The 21,794-nt window shown below is 39.7% G+C and overlaps 1 protein-coding gene across 1 annotated transcript in view; it reads right to left on the bottom strand.

Annotated features, from left to right (window-relative positions):
- LOC137301268 (potassium-transporting ATPase alpha chain 2-like) overlaps positions 1-11,251 on the bottom strand; it is a 60,332-nt gene extending 49,081 nt beyond the window's left edge. The window contains exons 1-2 of the mRNA XM_067970726.1: positions 11,120-11,251; positions 1,154-1,213 (exon numbers count right to left, since the gene is read on the bottom strand). Coding sequence (XP_067826827.1) covers positions 1,154-1,213; positions 11,120-11,251 — 192 coding nt within the window. The remainder of the gene's footprint in view (positions 1-1,153; positions 1,214-11,119) is intronic.
- Between the last annotated feature and the right edge of the window lie 10,543 nt (positions 11,252-21,794).

Raw genomic sequence — 21,794 nt, 5'->3', positions numbered from 1 at the left:
CCTGTATTCACTCGAGTTTAGAAGAGTAAGAGGGGATCTCATTGAAACATATAAAATTCTGACAGGGCTAGACAGACTGGATGCAGGGAGGATGTTTCCCCTGGCTGGCAGGTCCAGAACAAGGGGTCACAGTCTCAGGATATGGGGTAGGACATTTAGGACTGAGATGAGAAATTTCTTCACTCAGAGGGTGGTGAACCTGTGGAATTCTCTACCACAGAAGGCTGTGGAGGCCAAGTCACTGAATATATTTAAAGAAGGAGCTAGATAGATTTCTAGACACAAAAGGCATCAAGGGGTATAGGGAGGGAGCAGGACTATGGTATTAAGCTACAGGATCAGCTATGACCATATTGAATGGCGGAGCAGGCTCGAAAGGCCGAATGGCCTACTCCTGCTCCTATTTTCTATGCTTTTATGTTTTTCACACAAAGGGCAGTGAAAATCTGGAATTCTTTCCCCTAAAGGTTATCATTGCTGGGCCAATTGAAATTTTCAATACTGAGATTGATAGGATTTTTATTACATATGGGTATCAAAGAATATGGATCAAAGACTGGTAAATGGAGTCAAGGTACAGGTCAGCCATGATCTGAGCAATTAGCAGAACAGGCTCGAGGGGCTGAATGGCCTATTCTTGTTCCTTTGTAATACTAAAGTCTGTAGAAAATCTGACACAAGGAAATATGATTTTAAATGAACTGACGGGAAGAGAAACATTTTGTCCAGGACAGTTACACCATTCTGTGATGCTGACTAGAACTTAACTGTTTTTATTCTACTGGCTGCAATGTTGCAAAATTGAGTTTTCACACGACTCGAAATAAATCATTTGCTTTTACAGAAGGAAATCAGAAAATCAATAGCCTACTCTTAATTTCAAAGTTGCTTAATTCAACATCTGATCAATTTTTTAGCCACAAATTCCCATTGTGCTGCATTACTAATGTTGCTTCATTCAAATTATTGGTCAATTCAATTTTTTTAGCACAAAAACCTTTGAATTATCAAGATTGGACTGTAATAAAACATACCACTTTCTTAGCTATATTGCACATCTAATCAGCTGATCTTAAAAGTAGTGATTTTCTTTGCGAAAGTGCCTTGCTTTAGTAAAGACTAAAGGTTGAGTTGCGAAGCTAAATATACTCACTTTTACAAGGTTACTTTCATATTTTTTTACCAGTTCTTTAATAGAAAGTTTGTGGTCATGCTGAAAAAAACAGAATACGTAAAATATCAACAATCAAAAATATTTAAACTGGAGTTTCCATTATTTCCTTTTGTAATATTGCAATTTTTACACTTTATTGAACACTATTTCAGTTACAATTTAGTTTTCTAAACTTCTCTATTAATTTAACATATTTATCCAACAGTAACAGGTCTATTTCTAATCATTGTTTAGCTGCATTTTGCCAACATATGCAGCAAACTGAGAGTTTATGCTGATTATAATCAGTCTCACTGTAAAGAGCATTACTCTCAAGTTACAGAATAATAGCTGATGATGGCCAGACTGTCTCCTGTCTCCTAATATTTCTATGATAGAAGTGGCAATCATAGAAATTATCAGCAACTTCTGAAATCTGTAGTCTTGAAAGTCTAAGGACTGCCATTCGCCTCTTTACCAATCCTAGTTCGGCAGTATCTTCTAAGTTCTCAAATCTGGTCAGATAAAGTACTCTGTTCTGCTCCATGCGTATGGATAACATTATGTAAATCAGACTATACTTCAAATCAATTAAACCATACTGAAAGTGATATGAAATACTGAAAACAGGCACAATTTGCTATTCAGGGACAGATTTTTTTCCAATCAGTCTCAAATACTTTCTTTTTATATCCAAAAATATTCTTTCAAAGGGTATTTTGTAAGTATATTACTTGTTTTACCCTCTAAAATCTAATCCGAGTTTCTCACATTTCCATTCAAAAGTGAGTGTGGTAATGCAAGCATACATTTCATCCAGTTAACAGTTACTGTGAGTATGGTGATTGTTAATGATGATGGAAAAGGGGTTGAAAGGATATAGGAACTGAGTGAGTAAATATGATTAGTTCTATTTGCTCGCTTGGAGGGTAAATGCTGACATGGACTGGTTGGGCTTAAAGGCTTGTTTCCATGTTGTAACTTCTATGCATTTTTATGTAAAACCCTCGGGTCATACAACTCTGCAAGAGCAGATTACAATGAAAGTATAGCTTCCAGATTATAGGTCCACTTAAGGAGCTGCTGAGAAACTTCTGAGATTAAAAACAGTTAAATAAAAAAATGTCGAGAAAAATTGTAACAAGACCTTGTTAAAGTTCACTAACGATGAACTCATGCAGGAGTGAGTTTTCTATTGACCATATCAACTCTGAGTTAAAGAGCATAACAAGAGGGAGACATTTCAAAACAGTGATAGAAATAAATTATACAGAGGAGTTTTTGTTTCCAAGAACATGGGTACAAAAGCTATTGGTGGGTAGACTGCAGTGGATCAGGAAGAGAAGGGTGTTTCAAGAGTGCAGAGGGAATAGGAGGTGCATAACTTACAGTGTGCAAGTTAATCTACTGTAACAAGGTCATCGACCTGGGCATGGTGAAGAACAAGGAAGCTCAGGATCACCAAACAGGGTGCAATTGAGTTGTGCCACCTGGTCCATAAGGTCCTACAGGGTCAGTAAACTATCTATGTCACACTACCAGGGGTAGCAAAGGTCACTACTGCTCCCAGCTCTTATTCCACAGTGGCCTCCCACATACCCCCAAATGACATCACAAGAGTTATCCACTTTGTTTATTTTGACTTTGGGACAACTAATGCCTTATTTTCAGCACAATGAAAGGGCAAACTCTATATACATTAAAAAAAATCATTTTAACTATTTGTTGCAGTGCTTGTTGCGTACATATTTAACGTGTTTGGCCGCCACATTCGCCCCTATGTGTCATGAGCTAATGCGTTTTAGTTGTAGATGTCCCGTGGTAATAATTGCTCCCCAGCTGAGAAAGTACCACTGGTTTATGGCTGTACAGCAAACTAGCGAGCTGCATGGAATAAAGGTGGCTCTATTTGTATCTGTGACTAACCCTGATGGGCCTGCGTCAGTGTTGATGTCTCCATTTCTGTAATCACTATAAGCTCATTGCTTTCAAAGGTGGTGCCTACTGTAACTTGAGCAAGAATACAATATGGCAGAGAACTACCACTGACATGTGAGCATTGAACAGTAAGTAGCATCTCTAAAGGAAAGGGAAATACATTCCAATTTACAAGTATTTCAAAATCTTATGGATCATGTTGAACATTCAATGCTGTGACGGTCACGCTAATGTAACACAGAGTAAGGTGCACCAGGCTGAGTCCCCATTTTAATAAGGCTCTAACATCCTTCTCTACAGCACAACAGTTTCCGAGTTCCTAACTCCAGAGTTCTAACTACCTGTTGAATGTCCATTGTCTCTTGATAATTCATTATGTCCTGCAGAAGAAATACTCCTGGATAAACTCCACGTGAAACAGATTCACCCCTTTACAGTCCTTACTGGATCTTTGTCCAAGCCCATGGACCAAAACTGGCCCACAGTGGAACCTTCCATTTTTGGAATTGAACTCCTCAGAGGAGCCGACCCACCATGACTTTACTTTGCTTTACAGCCCCTATTAGCTGCTGTCAATTATAAGGTCCTAGTGTCATATTCAATTGAGGTTGCTTAGCAGCCCATTGTTTGCCTGTCTAGGTGATGTGGCAAAATTGCAATGAATGGGTTGATTAACAGTTCAGGAGGTCACAGATGGCTCAGCTTGAATGTTTCCCTTTTTTCTCCTCATTTGCCACTCTGAATGTTGCTACAGTATTTATAATTGATTACTATGCAGGTGAGGAGCTATTGCAGTGTCTTACAGGCCTGTTAGCTAAAACAGGCAACTACAGTATATCAATATAGAGGTGGGCTCTTCTTTCTCCTCATTATGGGGAGGGGGAATGAGGACCAATATATTCTGTGCTGGATTTGTAATGTATTGTTATTCCCTTAATATTACAGTCACTTCAGAATACTAAATAAACTTTGGGATTTATATTATTAATTAGGGTCATTCCTTAAAAGTGAAAATATATAATATTGAATAATGCAAAGTGTCTCACCACAGTCTAATAAAAGTACAGGTCTGCTAAACTAGTTCAAATGATTTATAAGACATAGAGTGTTTATAGTAGTCATTGGATATTTATTCTAAACCAATACTTAAGGCGCATTTGCACTATAACTAACATGGTAATTAGGCCCAGGTCACCTAAAGAAATCCAAACACTGTTAATCCCACATTGAACTGTAAATTCCACATTGTTTTTCAGACAGTCAGAATACTATGGACGAATAGAACCAGAGGGAAAGGCTGTTGCGACTGACTCCACACCCTCTTGCAAGTCAAAAAGCACTGCAAATGCATGGATAGGTAATTCCATGTTTGGATCCAGTGTTTGTTTTACCCACATAGTTATAATAGTACTGTACAATCAATTCTAGTGAGAAAAATATTTTAAGGATACAAGAATTATTTGTAAATCTCCCTTGTGTAGGCATCCTATATCACAATTAATAAACATTCAGTGTTTAATAATTTATTTTACCTCAAAGAAATACAGTATGGTTTTTCCTTGAAAATCTTTCTATTCTCATCCTTTCCGACGTAACCAGTTTTCCCCAGGATAAAAAAGGCAGGTGAGATACTAAAGAGACTTTAGTGAATTCTTGATAAACCAAGGTGCTGCACATCTAAATGGATTATAGTTGGTTTAGCTAAGGATCTAATATCAACACTGGACCCCTTTGCATCAAAGATTATGGGGCAGAAATCGCTCGCGGAATAACAGAGAGCTAAACAGCGCTCTCCGTTATTAGTGGTGAAATGGAGGTGCAAGTTCCAGCGTTCGCACACGCGCAGTAAAACGCGGAAATCAGAACTTGCTCCTACTGGTTCGTCTGATATGACAGCTTCGAATTAAAGGGCTATCGCACACTGCAATCAGAGAAATCACTGAAAAAGTGAAAACTTGCTTATCTGCCCAACTGGAAAGTAACAAATCACACTACCAAACAGGTACACTTAAAAATACAGGTCTAAACTAAGTTTTAACAACACGGTAAGTTTTAATGACTGCCAAACAACTAAAAATTAACTTTCAAAAATGTGGAGTCTCATTACTCCTTATTTTAATAGTTTTTGGTCATTAAAATAAGGAGCAATGAGACTCCACTTCCCTTTTGTCTCTTTTATTTAATTCAATTATTTCTTACCCTCTCTTTCTTCGCTGAGTATAATTGATTTTAAAATGTTGTACCTTTCACTTCCTGCACAGGCAACCGTCAAAAATGCTACGATTTGTTTGGTCGAGGGGAGTTTGTGATCACTTCTCACAGGGTCCTAGCTTCGCCTGAACTGACACTGGGCTCTCCCCCGCTTCCTATTCCAGGAAGTGGCCGAAGAAAAGTAAGTTTGCGGGTTAGTATTAATCTATTGAGCGGAGAGCAGTATTGATTCGCCACGCCAAGCGATTTCTAGCCCATTGTCAATCTTCCTCTTTTTACTCAATTTTCATTTCTACAAGTCTTGAGTCCTATTTGCAACAGATCAATACATTCCGGTCAGGCAATGCCTGGTGACGTTATCTATGTGGTCAACTGAAATCTTTGGTTTTTTAAAAAAAAATCGTCTAAATTCCTTCAAATATGGTTTCCTTTTTTGTTGAATGATGTAGTCAGTGAATTGTTGTAGATATTTCCTACACATTCCTGGCCAGGCCGATGGAAAATTACTGAGAGTGACAAATAAAAAGTCAGATAGGATGTGTGTGTGAAGCTTTCAGTCAGTCAGTGACCTGTCAAAATGATGTGAAAAGTTCTTCTTCACATCTGTCACACACATTGTAGAGATGCCAATCTCATTCCTGGTTCAACACAAGCCCTAGAATCACATTTAGCATAAACAATACAATGTTATTAGAATTAAATACCAAAGCAAACATAATCCAATGGCATCTGAAATGCACTGCCCAAAAAGGGTGGTGGAAGCAGATTCAATAGTAATTTTCAAAAGGCGACTGGATATATACTTGAAAAGAAAAAAATTTGCAGGGCTATGGGGAAAGAGCAGGGGAGTGGGACTATTGGATGGTTCTTTCAAAGAGGCACGATGGTTCTATGATTCCTGCGGGCTTCAAGAATTGAAGGAACCAGGAACTGGAGGCTAAACCCAAATATATATCGAAGATTTTTTTTACCGCAGTCCATCTGTTTGGTTGCAAGTATGAAAAGCCCAAATATTAAACTGAATTCATCATCAGTTATTTCACAAATCTTATTTATTGTTAGACTGTACAGCATTACTAGATTGAAAAATGATTCATTTTCCAGAAAGAAGCTTAAGTAAAAATTGGTCAGAGTTCATCTCTGGGTTTATAGTTTTTTTGCTAGAAACTGATGAGTATGATTTGCGGAGGGGGGGGGCAAACATTTTCTCTGTGTAAAATAAACCGTTCACAATGTCTTTTTCCGTCAATTTGGACTTACATGTCAATCTGACAAAGCCTCCAGCTACAAGTGTAGCATCTTCTCATGGATTTAAAATGCTTCCACAAGGAGGGAAGCAATTCGCTGTGCAGTTCCCTCCTGGTATGGGGACAGTAACCAGTCCTTCACTCTCATTCTGGATGACAAGTTGGGGAAACGTGGCCCACAGAACCTTTGTTACGCACTCGCTGCTTTGACTCGTCCCTGAGACATTCGCCTGCACTCAGCTCCTGGACAAGGCAACTCACGGCGTGTATCTATAGGCGAGCTGGGTCAACCGACTTCATTATCCATTCCCTCTAAAATTCAGACTAAATCTCGCGAATCAAGGGTCGGGGGATTTCCTGTCAATAAAGATTTCGATCAACAGGATTCCGATAAAGGATGTGGTTTTACTAGTCCGTGAACCCGTATCACCCCTAGTGCCTTTGGACCCTTCATGGTAGACGAGGATAATTCGAGTCAGCTCCCATGTAATCAGAAGGGGCAACTGTTGCTGGGGTTTTTTTTCTTACCGAGGGAAAGACTCCAATTTCCCCATGATTTTCTCTCCTCCTCCTCCTTGTTTCATCTCTTAGATGTTCTTGGGTTGTAACTAAATGCTTTGAGGTCAGTCGGATGTGGTTATATTTTGGTGTTTCTTTGAAAGAGTGTAAGGTAAGCAAAAGCCTATTTATACTGGAGATTTTATACAGTCAACCACAGATAAAATGAGTGCCCAATCCAAACATAATTCTGATCAAAGGAGAGAATTCCAATCTGTTCAGTGTTGCTATCTCTCCATAGCAATTATTTTGATTCTCCACCCACCCCAAAAACTGTCCCACCCAACTAGGTTTCACACTGCTGCTCTCTGATTAAGAAAGGGAAAAAAGAAATCAAAGTGAACATAATCATCCAATCACTATATGGGCCCTCATCCAGCTCACATCATACAGCTGTGAAGTACAAATGATTGAAATCAGTTTCTTTTAAATAAATACTGTTTAGTGCACATGTGATCAGTGACTCAGCATCATCGTTGTGCCACCTATCATCCACAGTCTGCTTTCAAATATCCTAAATGCCCCTACGCTTCACCAGGTTGATGGTCCCTTTAAATAAAGTCCTGGGCACAACAGCAAACAAAGAACACAAACTGCTTATGAAGCAAAATTTTTTTTTTAAACTTGAAAGTAATGTCCTTACTGTAAAGTTTAACAACAGAATTTATCAACCGTCTGTTCCAAAATGCAGCTGTGCTAAAAATGGAGCCTCCACATAGTTTGTAAAATAATATGTGGAGCACGTCTGAAATTTGTCACTGCTATTTCAGGATGTGGTCTGATGCTGTTGGCTGTTTAAATAAAGCTACAGAAGGTGGATTTCAGTTAAATCACACTCCCATATCTACATTTAATGCAGAAAAAGTGCAGGAAACTTCATACTAGTTTAAAATAGTGTTCTCACCTTTCCCACCCTGTAAACCAACATGACCTGCACACCTAAATGCCATTCAGAATGAACTTTTCCCTATCAGATATTCTTTTCTACTGTTTTTACAGCTTCTATGGTAGCTCTGCTGTACATGCAGAAAGGAAGTTGGCAGCTCTGTAGTGCCAATGTATAGAAAACAGTGCTGGGGGGGTTAATTCTGGACAAAACCAGTCTTGCCAACTCTTGAGTCAGGGCACTTTAAAAATATTTGCAGAGTTTAATAATTAACAATGTCGACTGCCCACATTTCAATTTAGCCACAAGACTTTATACCACCACAGTGGATAATTATTAGTAGCACTACTTTTAAAACACAGTGACAAATATCATTAGGAAAAACTTTCAGCAAAAATGACCCTTTCCACTTCAAGGTTACAACTGGATTGTTACATTACTACAACATATTAATAACTTTATCATGCTCTTATTTGATCTGTTGTTGCTGAATTTCTGAATATTTTTTCCATACATTAACTGCTGATGACTTAATTCAGGGAACAGTCTAAGAGGAGCTCTTGCACTTGAGGGAGCTGTATTATTGTCGATGGAATTGCATTATTGAATGGGATACTTTAGTGATTTTATCACTTCAACTGTGCATGTTCCAAATTAGCACTCAAGTGTGCAGCTTGTTGTAAGTGTATTTATCTGAAGTATTTGTTTGTAATAGCCTTTAACTCGGTAAACTATGTAAAATGGAACAAGCAGTAATGAGATACATGACCAGATAGTTTTTTTTAGTGATAAATATTGGCTAAGACACCCAGGGAAGTTTCCTGCTCTTCTTCAAATAGTGCCATAGGATCTTTTACATCCGCCTGAGGGGGCAGACAGGGCATTGGTTTAATGTCTCATCCACAAGACGGTACCTCTGATAGTGCAGCACTCCCTCAGTACTCAACTGAAGTATTAGCCTGGGATTTTGTGCTCAAGTCCCGGAGTGGGGCTTGAACCCACAAACTTGTGATTCAGAGGCAAGAGTGCTACCACTGAGGCAAGGCTGCCACCCTGTAAATCAGATAATAATAATCAGATATACAAGTTTCCGTTGGTCTGTGAGAAACATCGAACCCTTCTTTTAGAGTGGAAAAAATAACAAATGTCCTAAAGTGCTCTGCAACAAGGCAGTAATCTAATCTTAGTCTAATGGCAGTTATCAACCTGTTATAAATCTCAGTGCTCCTATGATATTTGAAACCTTCAATTAGATTATGCCAATCATTCCCGCATATCCATTATTGTCTATTTATTCTATCGGTGAATGATAATTCCAACAGCCACTGATTTTTAAAAAAGTGTCCTGTTGAATAATCACCTTAGAGCCCGTAGCTGCCTGCAGCATGTTAAAATTAACTGGGAGTCCAGGGATGGTTCTGTCCCATTAAAAAAAATCTCACTGGGAACAATGAATTCCAGAAATACATAATCATAGCTCATCCACAAGCATGGTGCTCTTAAGTTCTAAGTCATTAGTATTTTGTGCCACCCCCATTAATTAAAGTCACATAATGGAAGATAACATGTGCAGAGGGAAGTAATAGTTCATTTGCTGTTTCTTAGAAGTTCTACATTGGTTGGAAAAGAAGTAATTACCCAGAACTACAATGTGAGTCTTCACAGTCAGTTAACCTTGAGGCAACTGAGAGGACTGTCTGAGTAAAAAAAATAACATTTTATTTATTGGCAATGGAAAATTATGGTAACACAATGGCATTATCCATTTTATTACGCTACGTAAAGGTGCAGGTGTGCCATAATTAGTCAAAATGTGTTTTATATTAAATAATACTGCATAAAGTCAGCAACACTAAGATTTTATAAACTACCAAACTCATCTCATTTGAATCATTCCTGCTGTCAGACACTCCTGGAGAACCACTGATATCAGGTACAGACAAATCCGTATCCCAGACCATCCATCCTCCGAGAAGAAAGAGATTTGTGATGGCACCGAGATGAAAAAAGCTCGAGTGGTGGAAATGGGATGGAATGTAATTATCTCACCTCCATAAAGGAGCTTGAGGAAATTTGATACTGCTTGTTCAATCTGTTTCAGATAAACACAAACTGATGCCTAGGTTGAAGAGAGCTACATAGCTAGGTCCAACACCTGAAATGTTAATCTATCTTTTCTCTTTTCAGATGCCAGTGAACCTGCTGTGTATTGCCAGCATCTTCTATTTTTGTTTCACATTTACAGCATTTTAGCACTTTAAGGTGATTGGCAAAAGAATCAAGGGTGACATGAGGAAAAATATTTTTACGCAGCGGGTGGTTTTGATTTGGAATGCATTGCCTGAAAGGTTGGTGGAGAGAGATTCAATCATGGCTTTCAAAAAGGAATTGGATAAGTACTTGAAGGGAAAAAATTTGCAGGGCTATGGGGAAAGGGCGGGGGAGTGGGACTAGCTGGATTGCTCTTGCAGAGAGCCAGCATGGGCTCAACGAGTTGAATGGCCTCCTTCTGTGCTGTAACCATTCTATGATTTGCAGTTTTTTTTCATTTCAATTGAACAGCCATGGTCAGCATTGTCGAAAACTTAATTACCTACTATACACAATGCATTAACTCCAAACACTTATTTTCAGACAAGTAAGAATTTATTAAGAAACTTGTACAAGTTGGAAGGTAGCTCAAGCAACAGTTGAGACTACGCCTTCGAAAGACAAAGGAATTAACTTTCTTTTATTCACTTAATTCAGTAATGTCTGTCTATCATTGAATATGGGCGTACACGTACACTCTCAGTGGTCAAGTGGTTAGTCAATCAAAAATAGGGAACCTGCCTCCTCTGGACTCCATAGCTCATTCCTGTTTTGGCACGTAGGCTTTGCAGGCATGAGAGAACCCTGCCTCCCTAAATTCCAAAGCTAGCTGATCACAGGGATGAAGTCAGTATCAAGGCTACATGGCCTCTTCAAGAACTGTATTCTCATTATTTTATAAGCCAGCATGTCCTTATCTACAGGGGGGGAGGAAGGGAAGGCCAGACGGTACCAAGCACCTGCACAGCCAACTTAATTATCAACATACTAAGGACAATTGTGTCTTTCTGTGAGTGTGTATGAAATTGTAACTACCCTATGTATGGGAGTCAAGGAGTTAACATTGGTCAAATCCCCATCATGCTGTTCTCTTTTATGGTCAAGTAACTGCTCACGTATTTCTACATTAATGTGGTCTTTATAGTTTTCCACAGCATACCCTGCCATGGATCCTGATGCATAGTTTCTCTCATGGTGAGTTACCGGTCACAACCATGTCATCATGGGGAAGTGCTGTGTGGTGCTCAGGATCTTCCCTTAGGCACAGAGAAAATGTCAGAAGGGAAGTCACTCTACAGTGTCATCACACGCCTCCTGATGATATCTTCATTTGGCACCATTGGCAGGTACTCTGGAGCAGGTAAGTAGTTCATCCTATCGGCCATGTGAAATAAGGAGACTTAAAAAAGGGAATAGGTGGAAAAAAAAAGAACTGCTTAAATAAAAAATAAATAAATTGAAATGAGAAGTGGTTCTATAAATGCATTCCAGATAAAATTCAACATTAAAGAACAATCTATAACCTACAGGCATATTTAGTTGGGTTTGTGAAGTGGTTAAGTCACTGATCTATGGTTCTTTTGGACTTCTGCCCATTTCTGCCGCCCAACGTCAGCATCAAACGCTCCCAAGTCACATATAACTCAGCGAAGTGTAGAGTGAAGCATCTTCTACTCTACCCTAAACAACATGCCTCAGCCCCAACCTCAGAAAAGCAGCCTTTTTTTCCGTTTCCAACACTGGTCATTCTGTGGCCTCTCTGAGTGACATTGCCAATTAGTGTTAACAGTTTTGTGCTGTAGGCCTATGCCCACTAGGAACTGACTTGAGACTGCCCAAGCTCATTTTACACAGGATCGTTACAGTCAGCAGACAGAGGAGACTGTCATCCCATATGTCTGTGCTGCACTTGAATCCAGGCTCCAGAGACAAAAGGCCTGTCTATGTCCATTGCATCACCCAGTTCTCCAATGCTTTTAATGGTGAAGGAGGAAATGATTCTCGATATCCCCATTCAGTTTTCATTAGTACAAAATATGTGCATTTTGAAAGCCGTGAAGTCAGCTTTCTAAAGACTAACAGCTCATTCCCTTCTCGTTCCCCAATTTTTACCGTTTACAGTAACATTCTGGATTGTGCTCTTTTATTTGCTGTCTGCTGGAACAAGAAAAGGATCCGCGATTATTTCTTCCAGAAGGTATTTACCCATTAATTACTCGGCTGTATTTTATCTCGAACAGCTGCTCCATGTGAGCGAGAGATAAAACTGGAAAAGCTGATGACCTATCTCTGTGAGCATGTGCCAGCCCCAGCCAAATAAAGACATTACAAGCAGAGACATAAAAGCCAATAGCATTGAATACACCCGGGATCAAGCCAGCTTTATGTAAGGCACCTGCTTGCAATGGTATCAGAGTTATTAACAATAGATGCTTTGTTCCATATCCATAAAAACCTTGCAAAACAAAAATGCTCCACGTAAATTATACATATTTTCATTCAGAGCAGGCAGTCCAGGCATACTTAAAACATTTAATAAATGATTCAAAATATCTTTTTAATCAGCAGCTCATGCGATAGAAATATTGCAGCTTCTAAGTGGCCTCAATTAAGCAGGATCACCATTCCCAGGAGCACATTATGAATTAAATTCCACTGTTGTTGTCCCCCACATCTTAAAAATTGTCAGAACTCTCTTCAGGTTCGATATTTCGATGCACAAAAATGGCAGAGGTAAGATAGACTCACATGTCTGGCTGTCACTCAGGAAACTCTTAATTCGTTGTTCATTTGAATGTAGAATGAGATGTCACAGGCTCATAATTTAGGACAGGTTATCTCAAAAGAAAGATCTTACAGATAGAATCTAATTTTGCTGCAAAAAACGTGCATAATTTAAAAAGTGAGTTTACTGACAAAACAAATTACTAGTCTTCAAGATTGATATGCCATCTACTGACCTCGATGCTTAAGAGGTTGTTGTTCCCATGGAAATGAACATTTGTGTTGGGTTTCTCACATGACTTGAGCACATAAGACGTTATGGATGAGACGTTAAACTGAGGCCCCGTCTGCTCTCTCAGGTGGATATAAAAGATCCCATGGCACTGTTTGAAGAAGAGCAGTGGAGTTCTCCCCGGTGTTCTGGTCAATATATATCCCTCAACATCACAAAAAAGATTATCTGGTCATTATCAAATTGCTGTTTGTGGGAGCTTGTTGTGCACAAATTGGCTGCCGCATTTCCTACACTACAACAGTGACTGCGCTTCTAAAGTAAAGACTGTAAAGCATTTAGCAATGTCCTGAGGTCATGAAAGGCGCTATATAAATGCAAGTCTTTCTTTATAGTCTAGGCTGACACTTCAGTGCAGTGCTGAAGGAGTGCTGCATTGTTGGAGGTGCCATCTTTCAGATGAAATGTTAAACGCAAGGCCTTGTCTGCCTCATCAGATGGTTCAGTGAAAGATCCCATGGCACTATTTGAAGAGTAGGGAATTGTCCCAGCATTGTAGTGAACATTCCTCTCTCTACCTAGCTGCATTAAAACAGATTTAATTGGTAATTCATCTAATTTTCTGTTTATGGGATCTTGCTGTGCACACATTGTTGTTATTTTAGGCAAACATGGCAGCCAGTGAACATACTTCAGTAGTAATTAATTGGATATGAAGTACTTTGGGACACCTGAGGATGTGATAGAACACTGGATAAATGAAAGTTCTTTCTTTCTATTCCTTTCAATTCCAAGGAATCTATTTTGCAGTTTTGTAATTGTGAACCAAAAAGGAGGTAACAACAAAAGTATCTTTTTAATTCTACAGAACCCTAATTTTGAGAAGGCAACTCAACAATAAGCTATTAATCAATCTTGTCCTAGAGTATTCCTGCACTACAACTACCACTCTAAAATTATCACATACAGTGCAGGCATTAAGGTCTTCATTGAGTGTGTTACCTGTTACAATCAGCTGATGAGAAATCAGAGTGACATCCACACTGATCCTGATAGTGATTTTATTTTAGCATCAGTTCAGGAGCATGACTTACCCATTGCTGTTATTTTCAGGTTGCATTTACGCTACAACTGCAGCTTCAGTTTTGCTTTGCACCAATGCCGCACTTATGGTTTAAATGCAGACTGAACTTGGATTCAGGTCTCCCTGGAGGAGGGCAGTCTCATTCCATATCATTTAACGGTCAGTTCAGACCTTCAGACCTGATTTACAGTCAAAGCTTAGCGTCAATGTGAAGTAGTTTAGGCTTCACACCAAAGTTAAACCAATGGAGTGTGAATCCACCAGTAAATAGATAATCACCTCAGCTGCCTAGCACTGTAAGGTTTTCAATGCAATGGCTTTGAATATCAATCTATAGACTGTTTAAAATTCTGGTATTTTGCTGTGCCTAAAATAGTCAATAACTGGGAGACTTCCTGCACCAAACAAGAATGTTTTCTAAATTCTGATTCTTTATTTGGAAATGAGACTGAAGAAAGAGAGTACTAAGGAACAGTTATGAAATTTCTTTGCTGTGTTAGCTGAATGCTGATAGAGGTGCCTCTGGTTATGGGGGAAAAATTGGCCACTGTTAGCATTTCTGATCCATCATCCAGAATTCCAGTTGCAAGTGCGCGTGTGTGTACATTGATTGAGTTCAGGATCCACCATGACTGTGATGCCTGAATATACTGCCGAAACTCACCGTCAATGATGGCAGATAAAAAATGGCACTTGGACTTGTCACCGGAGCACACTCCTGAATCCATACCCTCGCAATTATAGACAAAAGAAAAATAGAACAGGAGAAACTTTATGAGCAAGATATAAACTTATTGGTTGATCTGTTATAAGTCTACCTAGAGACTGGAAATCCCAACAATCCTGACTTCAGAGTCCTCAGAGTGATTATGCTGTATGCAGTCTTGTGTGTATAGAGTAATGACTACCTGTTCAGTGTTGTGTTGGCAATGGGAAGAGTTGAAAATGACCTGACTGCTGTGGCTTCAGCATGATCTAAGATGACAGTAATAGACTATCATGCCATTGTAGGCACAGATCTTTGGATAGAACTATCTCTTCCAATTGACTGTCTAAAAAAGTGTTATGTTCGCTTTTCATTTGTGCCCATCTGGATGAGGGATGATCATTTTGGGCAATAGAATTTTCAACCTATTGCAATGACAGCATCTCGCAGAATGACATTGGTATTTTTTCTTTGTTCTACCTGTATTTATATTCTGGACCCCTTTTAGTTTGCCTCCCCTGAATATACCATTATGCAGCCTAAAGGGCAGGCAGGCAGGCAACTAGCTGCCAGCCCTCTGCCAATGTCCCTTGAGCAAGCAGTTAAGAGCTGAGCATAAACAATCCACAATGACTCACTCTTTGGTTATCTTTTCCTCCCTGTGCAGAATCGTCTCGCCTCAACTTGGCGCCTTCCCCCTGATGACATGATAGCTGAAAATAAAATAAGCCATTGCCACGTGTAAAGCCTGCTGATAGAATACAATATGAACAAAATATAGGATACTACCAGCTAAGGAAAATGAAATAGCCAGGAGTAGTGGAATTCTCTTGACAGTAGAAAACCCGTTGCCAGCACGGTGCAAAAAATCATGCCCAGTTAGCACTAAATTCAGAGTACTACTTTTCTGCAAGCAACTAAACCGAGGCTTCAAACTTTCATTCCAGTTGTAAATTATAGCAGCTGTTGCCCTCTTTCCAGACTGAATTTGAATCTAGGTCCTCGAGTTGAAACAATATCGTGAGCTCTGCCACGTTATGTCTGAATGCAGCTATGTGTGACCTCTGTGATAAGAGCACTCTGTGATTAGCAGTAAACAAGAAGGGAACAGGTGCAAGGTAGCCATTGCACTCCCCAAATACTGTTATATGATGGGAGGGAACATTATTAATTAAGAGCAGAACCTGTGAATTCACATCGCTAGTGCAATGTTTTCTGCTGCTTGAAATATTTGTTAACAGCTGCAAGAATGACTCTCTGTGCATTTGTCACGTTGACATCCAAAAGTTATAAATGCAGAAACATGCAGAAGTACACAATATTTCTCTTGATATTTGTTGAGTTAATCCCCAACCAAATTGACCTTTAAATAATTGTAAATCTTTGGAATTCTCTATCCCAGAGGGCTGTGGATGCTCAGTCATTGAGTATGTTCAAGAATGAGATCGATAGATTTTTGGACTCTAAGGGAATCAAGGGATTTGGGCATAGGGCGAGAAAGTGGAGTTGAGGTCAAAGATCAGCCATGATCTTATTGAATGGCAGAGCAAGTTCAAGGGGCTATATGACCTACACCTGCTCCTATTTCTTATGTCCTTATGACAAGCAGTGGACGCTGTATTAAAATGATGCTCAAAAGGTTTGAAATCTTCAACTTTACTTTTAACATGTTATGCTGCTCCTTCTGCTGTTGATGGAATGCTATACTCATGTCACAAAATGGATATCAGGCATCCCCGTCTCATTATTCATTCGACTCCAGCACGCATTGTCTTCTGTGATTCCCTGGCTGCTAAAAAAGATAGCAGAATTATAGGTCCAACATAAAATGTACCCATCAGCAGAATTATCCGACTATAAAAAATGTGCTTAGCTGTATGAAATAACTAGTTCATCTTGCCTTTTTTGGTTTAGCTAGGTCAATAGCCAGCTGTAGAGAAGATAGTCAGACATTTTTAATGTATGCCTCTCCTCACATAAAAAAAGTATATCGAGTGTCTGTATTAGATCCATATTAACTAGAAAACAGACAGAGACCTCAGTCAGCAGTTGCAAAAGTTACATTACCTAAGACAATCTCAATACAATTTGCATTTGTTCTTGGGGTGTGCTGGCAAGGCCACATTTATTGCCCATCCACAGCTGCCCTGAGAAGATGGTGGTGGGACTTCTCCTTGAATCACTGCAGTCCTTGTGATGATTATGCTCCCACATTGGTCTTAGGTAAGGAATTCCAGGATAATAAAGGATCAGTGATATAAGTCCAAGGTCGGGATGGTATGTGATTTGTATGGGAACTTGGAAGCGATGGTGTTCCCACATCATTGCTGCTCTTGTCGTTCTTGGTGACAGAGATCGCAGGCGAGGGAGGTGCTATTGAAGTAACCTTGATGAGTTGCTGCAGTGCATCCATCGTACATACTGTTGCTACAGTGCACCAATAATGGAAAGGTAGATATTGAGTCCAGTGGCAGGAGCATCAATTAATTAAATTGCTCTGTCCTGGATGGTGTCAAGACTCTCGAGTGTTGTTCCAGCTGCACCCATCCAGGCGAGTGGTGAGTATTATATCACACTCCTGATTTAAGCCTTGTAGATTGTGAAAAGGCTTATAAGGGTCAGATGATGAGCCATTTGTTGCATAGTACCCAGCCTCTGTTTTGTTCTGGTAGCCACAGTGTTGCTATGGCTGGACCAATTCAGCTTCTGGTCAATGATGACCCACAGGATAATGATGGTGGGGGACTTGGTAATGGTAGTACCATTGAAGTTCAAGGAGAGATGGCTGGGCTTTCTTTTGTCTGAGAAGGCACGCAAGTGGCAGGTAACAGTTGCACCACCTATCAGCCCAAGCCTGGATGTTATAAAGGTCCTGCCGTAAGCTGGCACTGACTGCTTCATTATTGGAGGAGTTACAAATGAAGCTGAACACTGTGGAATCGATAATAAACATCCCCTCACCTGATCTTATAATGGAAGGGTAGGTAGTGTTTAAGCAGCTGAAGATGGTTGGGCTGAGGATGCTTCCCTGAGGAACTCCTGCAGTGATGTCCTGGGGCTCTGATGACTGGCCTCTGGAAACCACAACCATATTCCTTTGCATCAGGTATGACTCCAGTCACAGGGGATTTCACTTTGACCCCCAATGGATTAAGTTTGTTTAGGGCTCCATGGTGACTACTCAGTTGAATGCTGCCTTAATGTTGAGGACATTACTCTCACCTCGCCTCTGGCATTCAGCTCATGTCCATGTCTGGATCAATGCTGTGATGAAGTCTGGAGCTGAGTGGTTCTGGTGGAACCTGAACTGAATATTGGTAAGCAGGTTATTAGTGAGTAGGTGTCGTTTGATAGCACTGTTGATGACTCCTTCCATCACTTTGATTGAGAGGAGGGAGATAGGGCAGTAATTGGCTGCATTAGATTCGTCCTATTTTTTCTGGATAGGACATACTTGGGCAATCTTCCATGTTGTCAGATAGATACCAGTGTTATAGCTCTACTGAAGCAACTTGGCTAGGGGAGTGGCTAGGTTAACTATTTGCATAATCTAAACTGCATATGTCTAATCAAATATACAAAAAACTAACCAGTTGGCAGAGTCCTACACAATAATAAACCTGCTAATTGTAGAATTGATGGTTCTACCATCTGTAGAATCTGTTTCTACTGTTACCTCTTTGTTACTAATTTTCTGTACCTCAAAGAGGCACCGTACTGATTTTATATACTGGAATACAGGAGATGCAGTTTACGTGTAGGAAGGTGGGGGTCAACCAAATTTGATGTTATGTCTGAATTTGATTTACTTTCAATCTCTCCGAACAAATTTCTAAATTAGAGTTAACTTTTTCCAAATGGCCATTCTTCAAAACAACAACAACTTACATTTATATAGTGCTTTTAACGTAGAAAAATGTGCCAAGGTGCTTACAGAAGTGTAATCAGTCAAAAATGGATGCTGAATCAGAGGAGGAGATATTAGGCGGGATGATGAAAAGCTTGGTCACAGAGGTGGGCCTTAAGGAGGCTCTTAAAGGAGAAGAGGGAGATGGAGAGATTTAGGGAAAGAATTCCAGAGCAAAGGGGCTAGACATTTAAAAGTGCAATCAATAATGGTGGGGTGAAGGGAGGATGGTTGCACAAAATGTCAGAGTCAGAGGAACACAGAGTTCTTGGGGGGAGGGGGGATGGGGGGAGTTAGGGCTGGAGGAGTTTACATAGGTAGAGAGGAATGAGGCCATTAAGGGATTTAACATAAGGATGAGAATTTAAAATTGGAGGCATTGGGGAACAGGCGCCAATATAGGTCATCCAGGACAAGAGTAATGGGTGTGCGGGACTTGGTGTGGGCACCAGCACTTTGGATGAGCTGAGGAGGGGGGCGCGGATGGGAGGCCAGCCAGGAGAACATTGGAATAGTCGAGTCTGGAGGTTCAAAGGCATGTATGAGGGTCTCATTAGCAGACGGGCTGAGGCAAAGGTGGAGACGGGTGATTTTACTGAGGTGGAGGTAGGTGGTCTTTGTGATGGAGAGGATATGCGGTCGGATGCTCAGCTCAGAGTCAAATAGGACACCAAATGGGGATCAATAGACTTCATGTGTGAGACTTGAAATTTGTTGGAATCCCGTAACAAGGTACGGTAGTTCCTTTTAAATCAATTTGACCTGACACCATATTGGTAAAGAATTGAGGCTTTATTGTTCACAAACTGCAAATGATATACACATCATTGAGCGATAACTAACCACCCCGGAATGGAAATATATTACCCGTCGAGGATTGGACAACCAGCGTGGGTGACACTTCTATATTCCTTGCCACGTCAGCTTCCGTTACTCTTCCCCTTTTAGGACCACACAGGGTTAGGCCATTTTTGCCAGCATTTACGTCCCCTGGAAGTATCTGGTCCTTTCAATATTCTGACTGTGCTTCTGGCTGGGGCGTGTCCAGTCCTGCATGTACTGTCTCGTAGGTGATTTGGCCAGGTAGGGGGTGTTTCTTCTAAACTGATCTTGGGTGTCTCCATTGCAGGTTTTTGATACACCATCACATTTCTCTTTTAATATTTCCCCAGGTGGCTGACTCATTGTGTGTCTACATTCTTTCTTCCAGTGAGTTGATGGCCTGCTAATTTCTGGTGCCTTCACACCCCTTCTTTTCAGCAGGGTTAATGGCCTGCTGATTCATAGTGCTTTACACACTCCTTCCTTTTAGCAGGGTTAATGAGGCTGCTTGTTCGTGGCTTTTTTGCACATTCCTGGTTTGGCTGCTTAATCTTAGTTTCTTTAACCCATCTACAGTTAATTTCATAATTAATCGTTTCTTACCTTATTTGCTTTTTCTTACACTTGACAGTGACCATCAGCAGGCTATCTGACTGTAGGGAGGTTCATTATCACCTTACTTCTGCACTTTTAGCAGGTGTTGCACCACAGACATCAAGAACAGGAACCTTGGTTGACTTCACCCTTCCTAACCTAGGGGCACCAGGACAATTGTAGTACTCCTACCACCATCCTGACCGAGATCAGCCAACTCAATGGTTCAGCTATTCACTGGAAAAACTCTCCAACCCACCAGAATAGCTGCAGTTTAATACATTTACCAATGTAAATTTACTACCTGGTTCACGATCACTGTCTACTAAGGTAGCTTTTTGCAGAAACAAAAACATTTGATTCATGATAAAAAGTCAACATTGATGGCTCACCCCACCTTTATAACCAAGGAGCTGTTCAAATTTAGAATCGGCAAGTCCTTGTGCACCAAAAATTATTAAAGTTGAGAGGATCTGAGAGTGCTAGGAACTTTGTGTAAATACATTGGAGAAGATGAAAACTTTGGGGTATGAATAGGAAGCCTAAATACTTAATCCAAAGAACTGTACTCAGTAAGTATATATTTCCCAATTTTACCAAAATGCTATGACGCAAAAGATCTATCATTGCCTTCTTGTGTAGACTGAGTAATTTAAAATGTTTGGAATCAATCTTAAATAGTAGATTTTTCAGACAGATTTCTCTCAACCCTGGTCATGAGGTCATTTTGAAGAATTACAAAGAATGAACTTGTGAAAGGTCATACAATATTCATCCCTTGTGTAGTGTTACAAACTGCTTTCAACAGAACAGCACCACATGCTTCAAGCATTGTGTACAATTGTCTTTGTAAGATATATTTCTACATATTTAAATATGTTGGAGACCCAATTACATGGGTGTGTCAGAAATGTCATTAAAAAGGGGAGAGGGCTTACAGTTGGATAGTAAGGGTGAGTATACCTATTTATTGCTTATTTGTATCTATGTATCATTTGTATCTACTCTAACCTATGCCAAACACACATCATATTGATAATATAAGTGCTATAATTATAAGCAATTGTTTTTTGAGGTGTGGAATGTACACATTTTGCACTTGAGTTGAGTCTTCTGATTAAACAAATACCTTTGTTAGGAAGAAATGAATCAGTATCTATTCTTCCCAGACAGGTCTAATACAAATGATGCTCATGTCAGATATCAGTACATTGTAGTGTTTTATCAGCTATTCTATTTATAGCACTTTGACATAAGATGCATCCAATAATTCATTTTGTGCACCTGCACAGGCAAAATTAATAAAAACCTAAATAGATAATTCAACATGAATTTGAAGATTGTTACCGTGTTTAGAAACACTTATTCTGTCATTTCTATTTATAATATGAATAATTAAAGTACAAGATACTGAACATCAAGCTAAAAATGTATAGTCTTGTATTTTTCTTTATTACACAAAAATAGCCAAATTAACTGAAAGAATAGAACCATATTCCACTTGGGGAATAACTTTGAAGATTAAAGTGAAAGAGTAAGCACAAAGACTCAACTGAGAGTGTAGTGCAGGAAGGAGAAGCAATGATGGTGTACATACTCAATGTAACACAGTGATTTTCTACAACAAAACATCATTACTCA

The sequence above is a fragment of the Heptranchias perlo genome, chromosome 33 (assembly GCF_035084215.1).
Source record: "Heptranchias perlo isolate sHepPer1 chromosome 33, sHepPer1.hap1, whole genome shotgun sequence".
Classification (NCBI taxonomy): domain Eukaryota; kingdom Metazoa; phylum Chordata; class Chondrichthyes; order Hexanchiformes; family Hexanchidae; genus Heptranchias; species Heptranchias perlo.
This window is presented reverse-complemented; position numbering and strand designations above follow the sequence as displayed.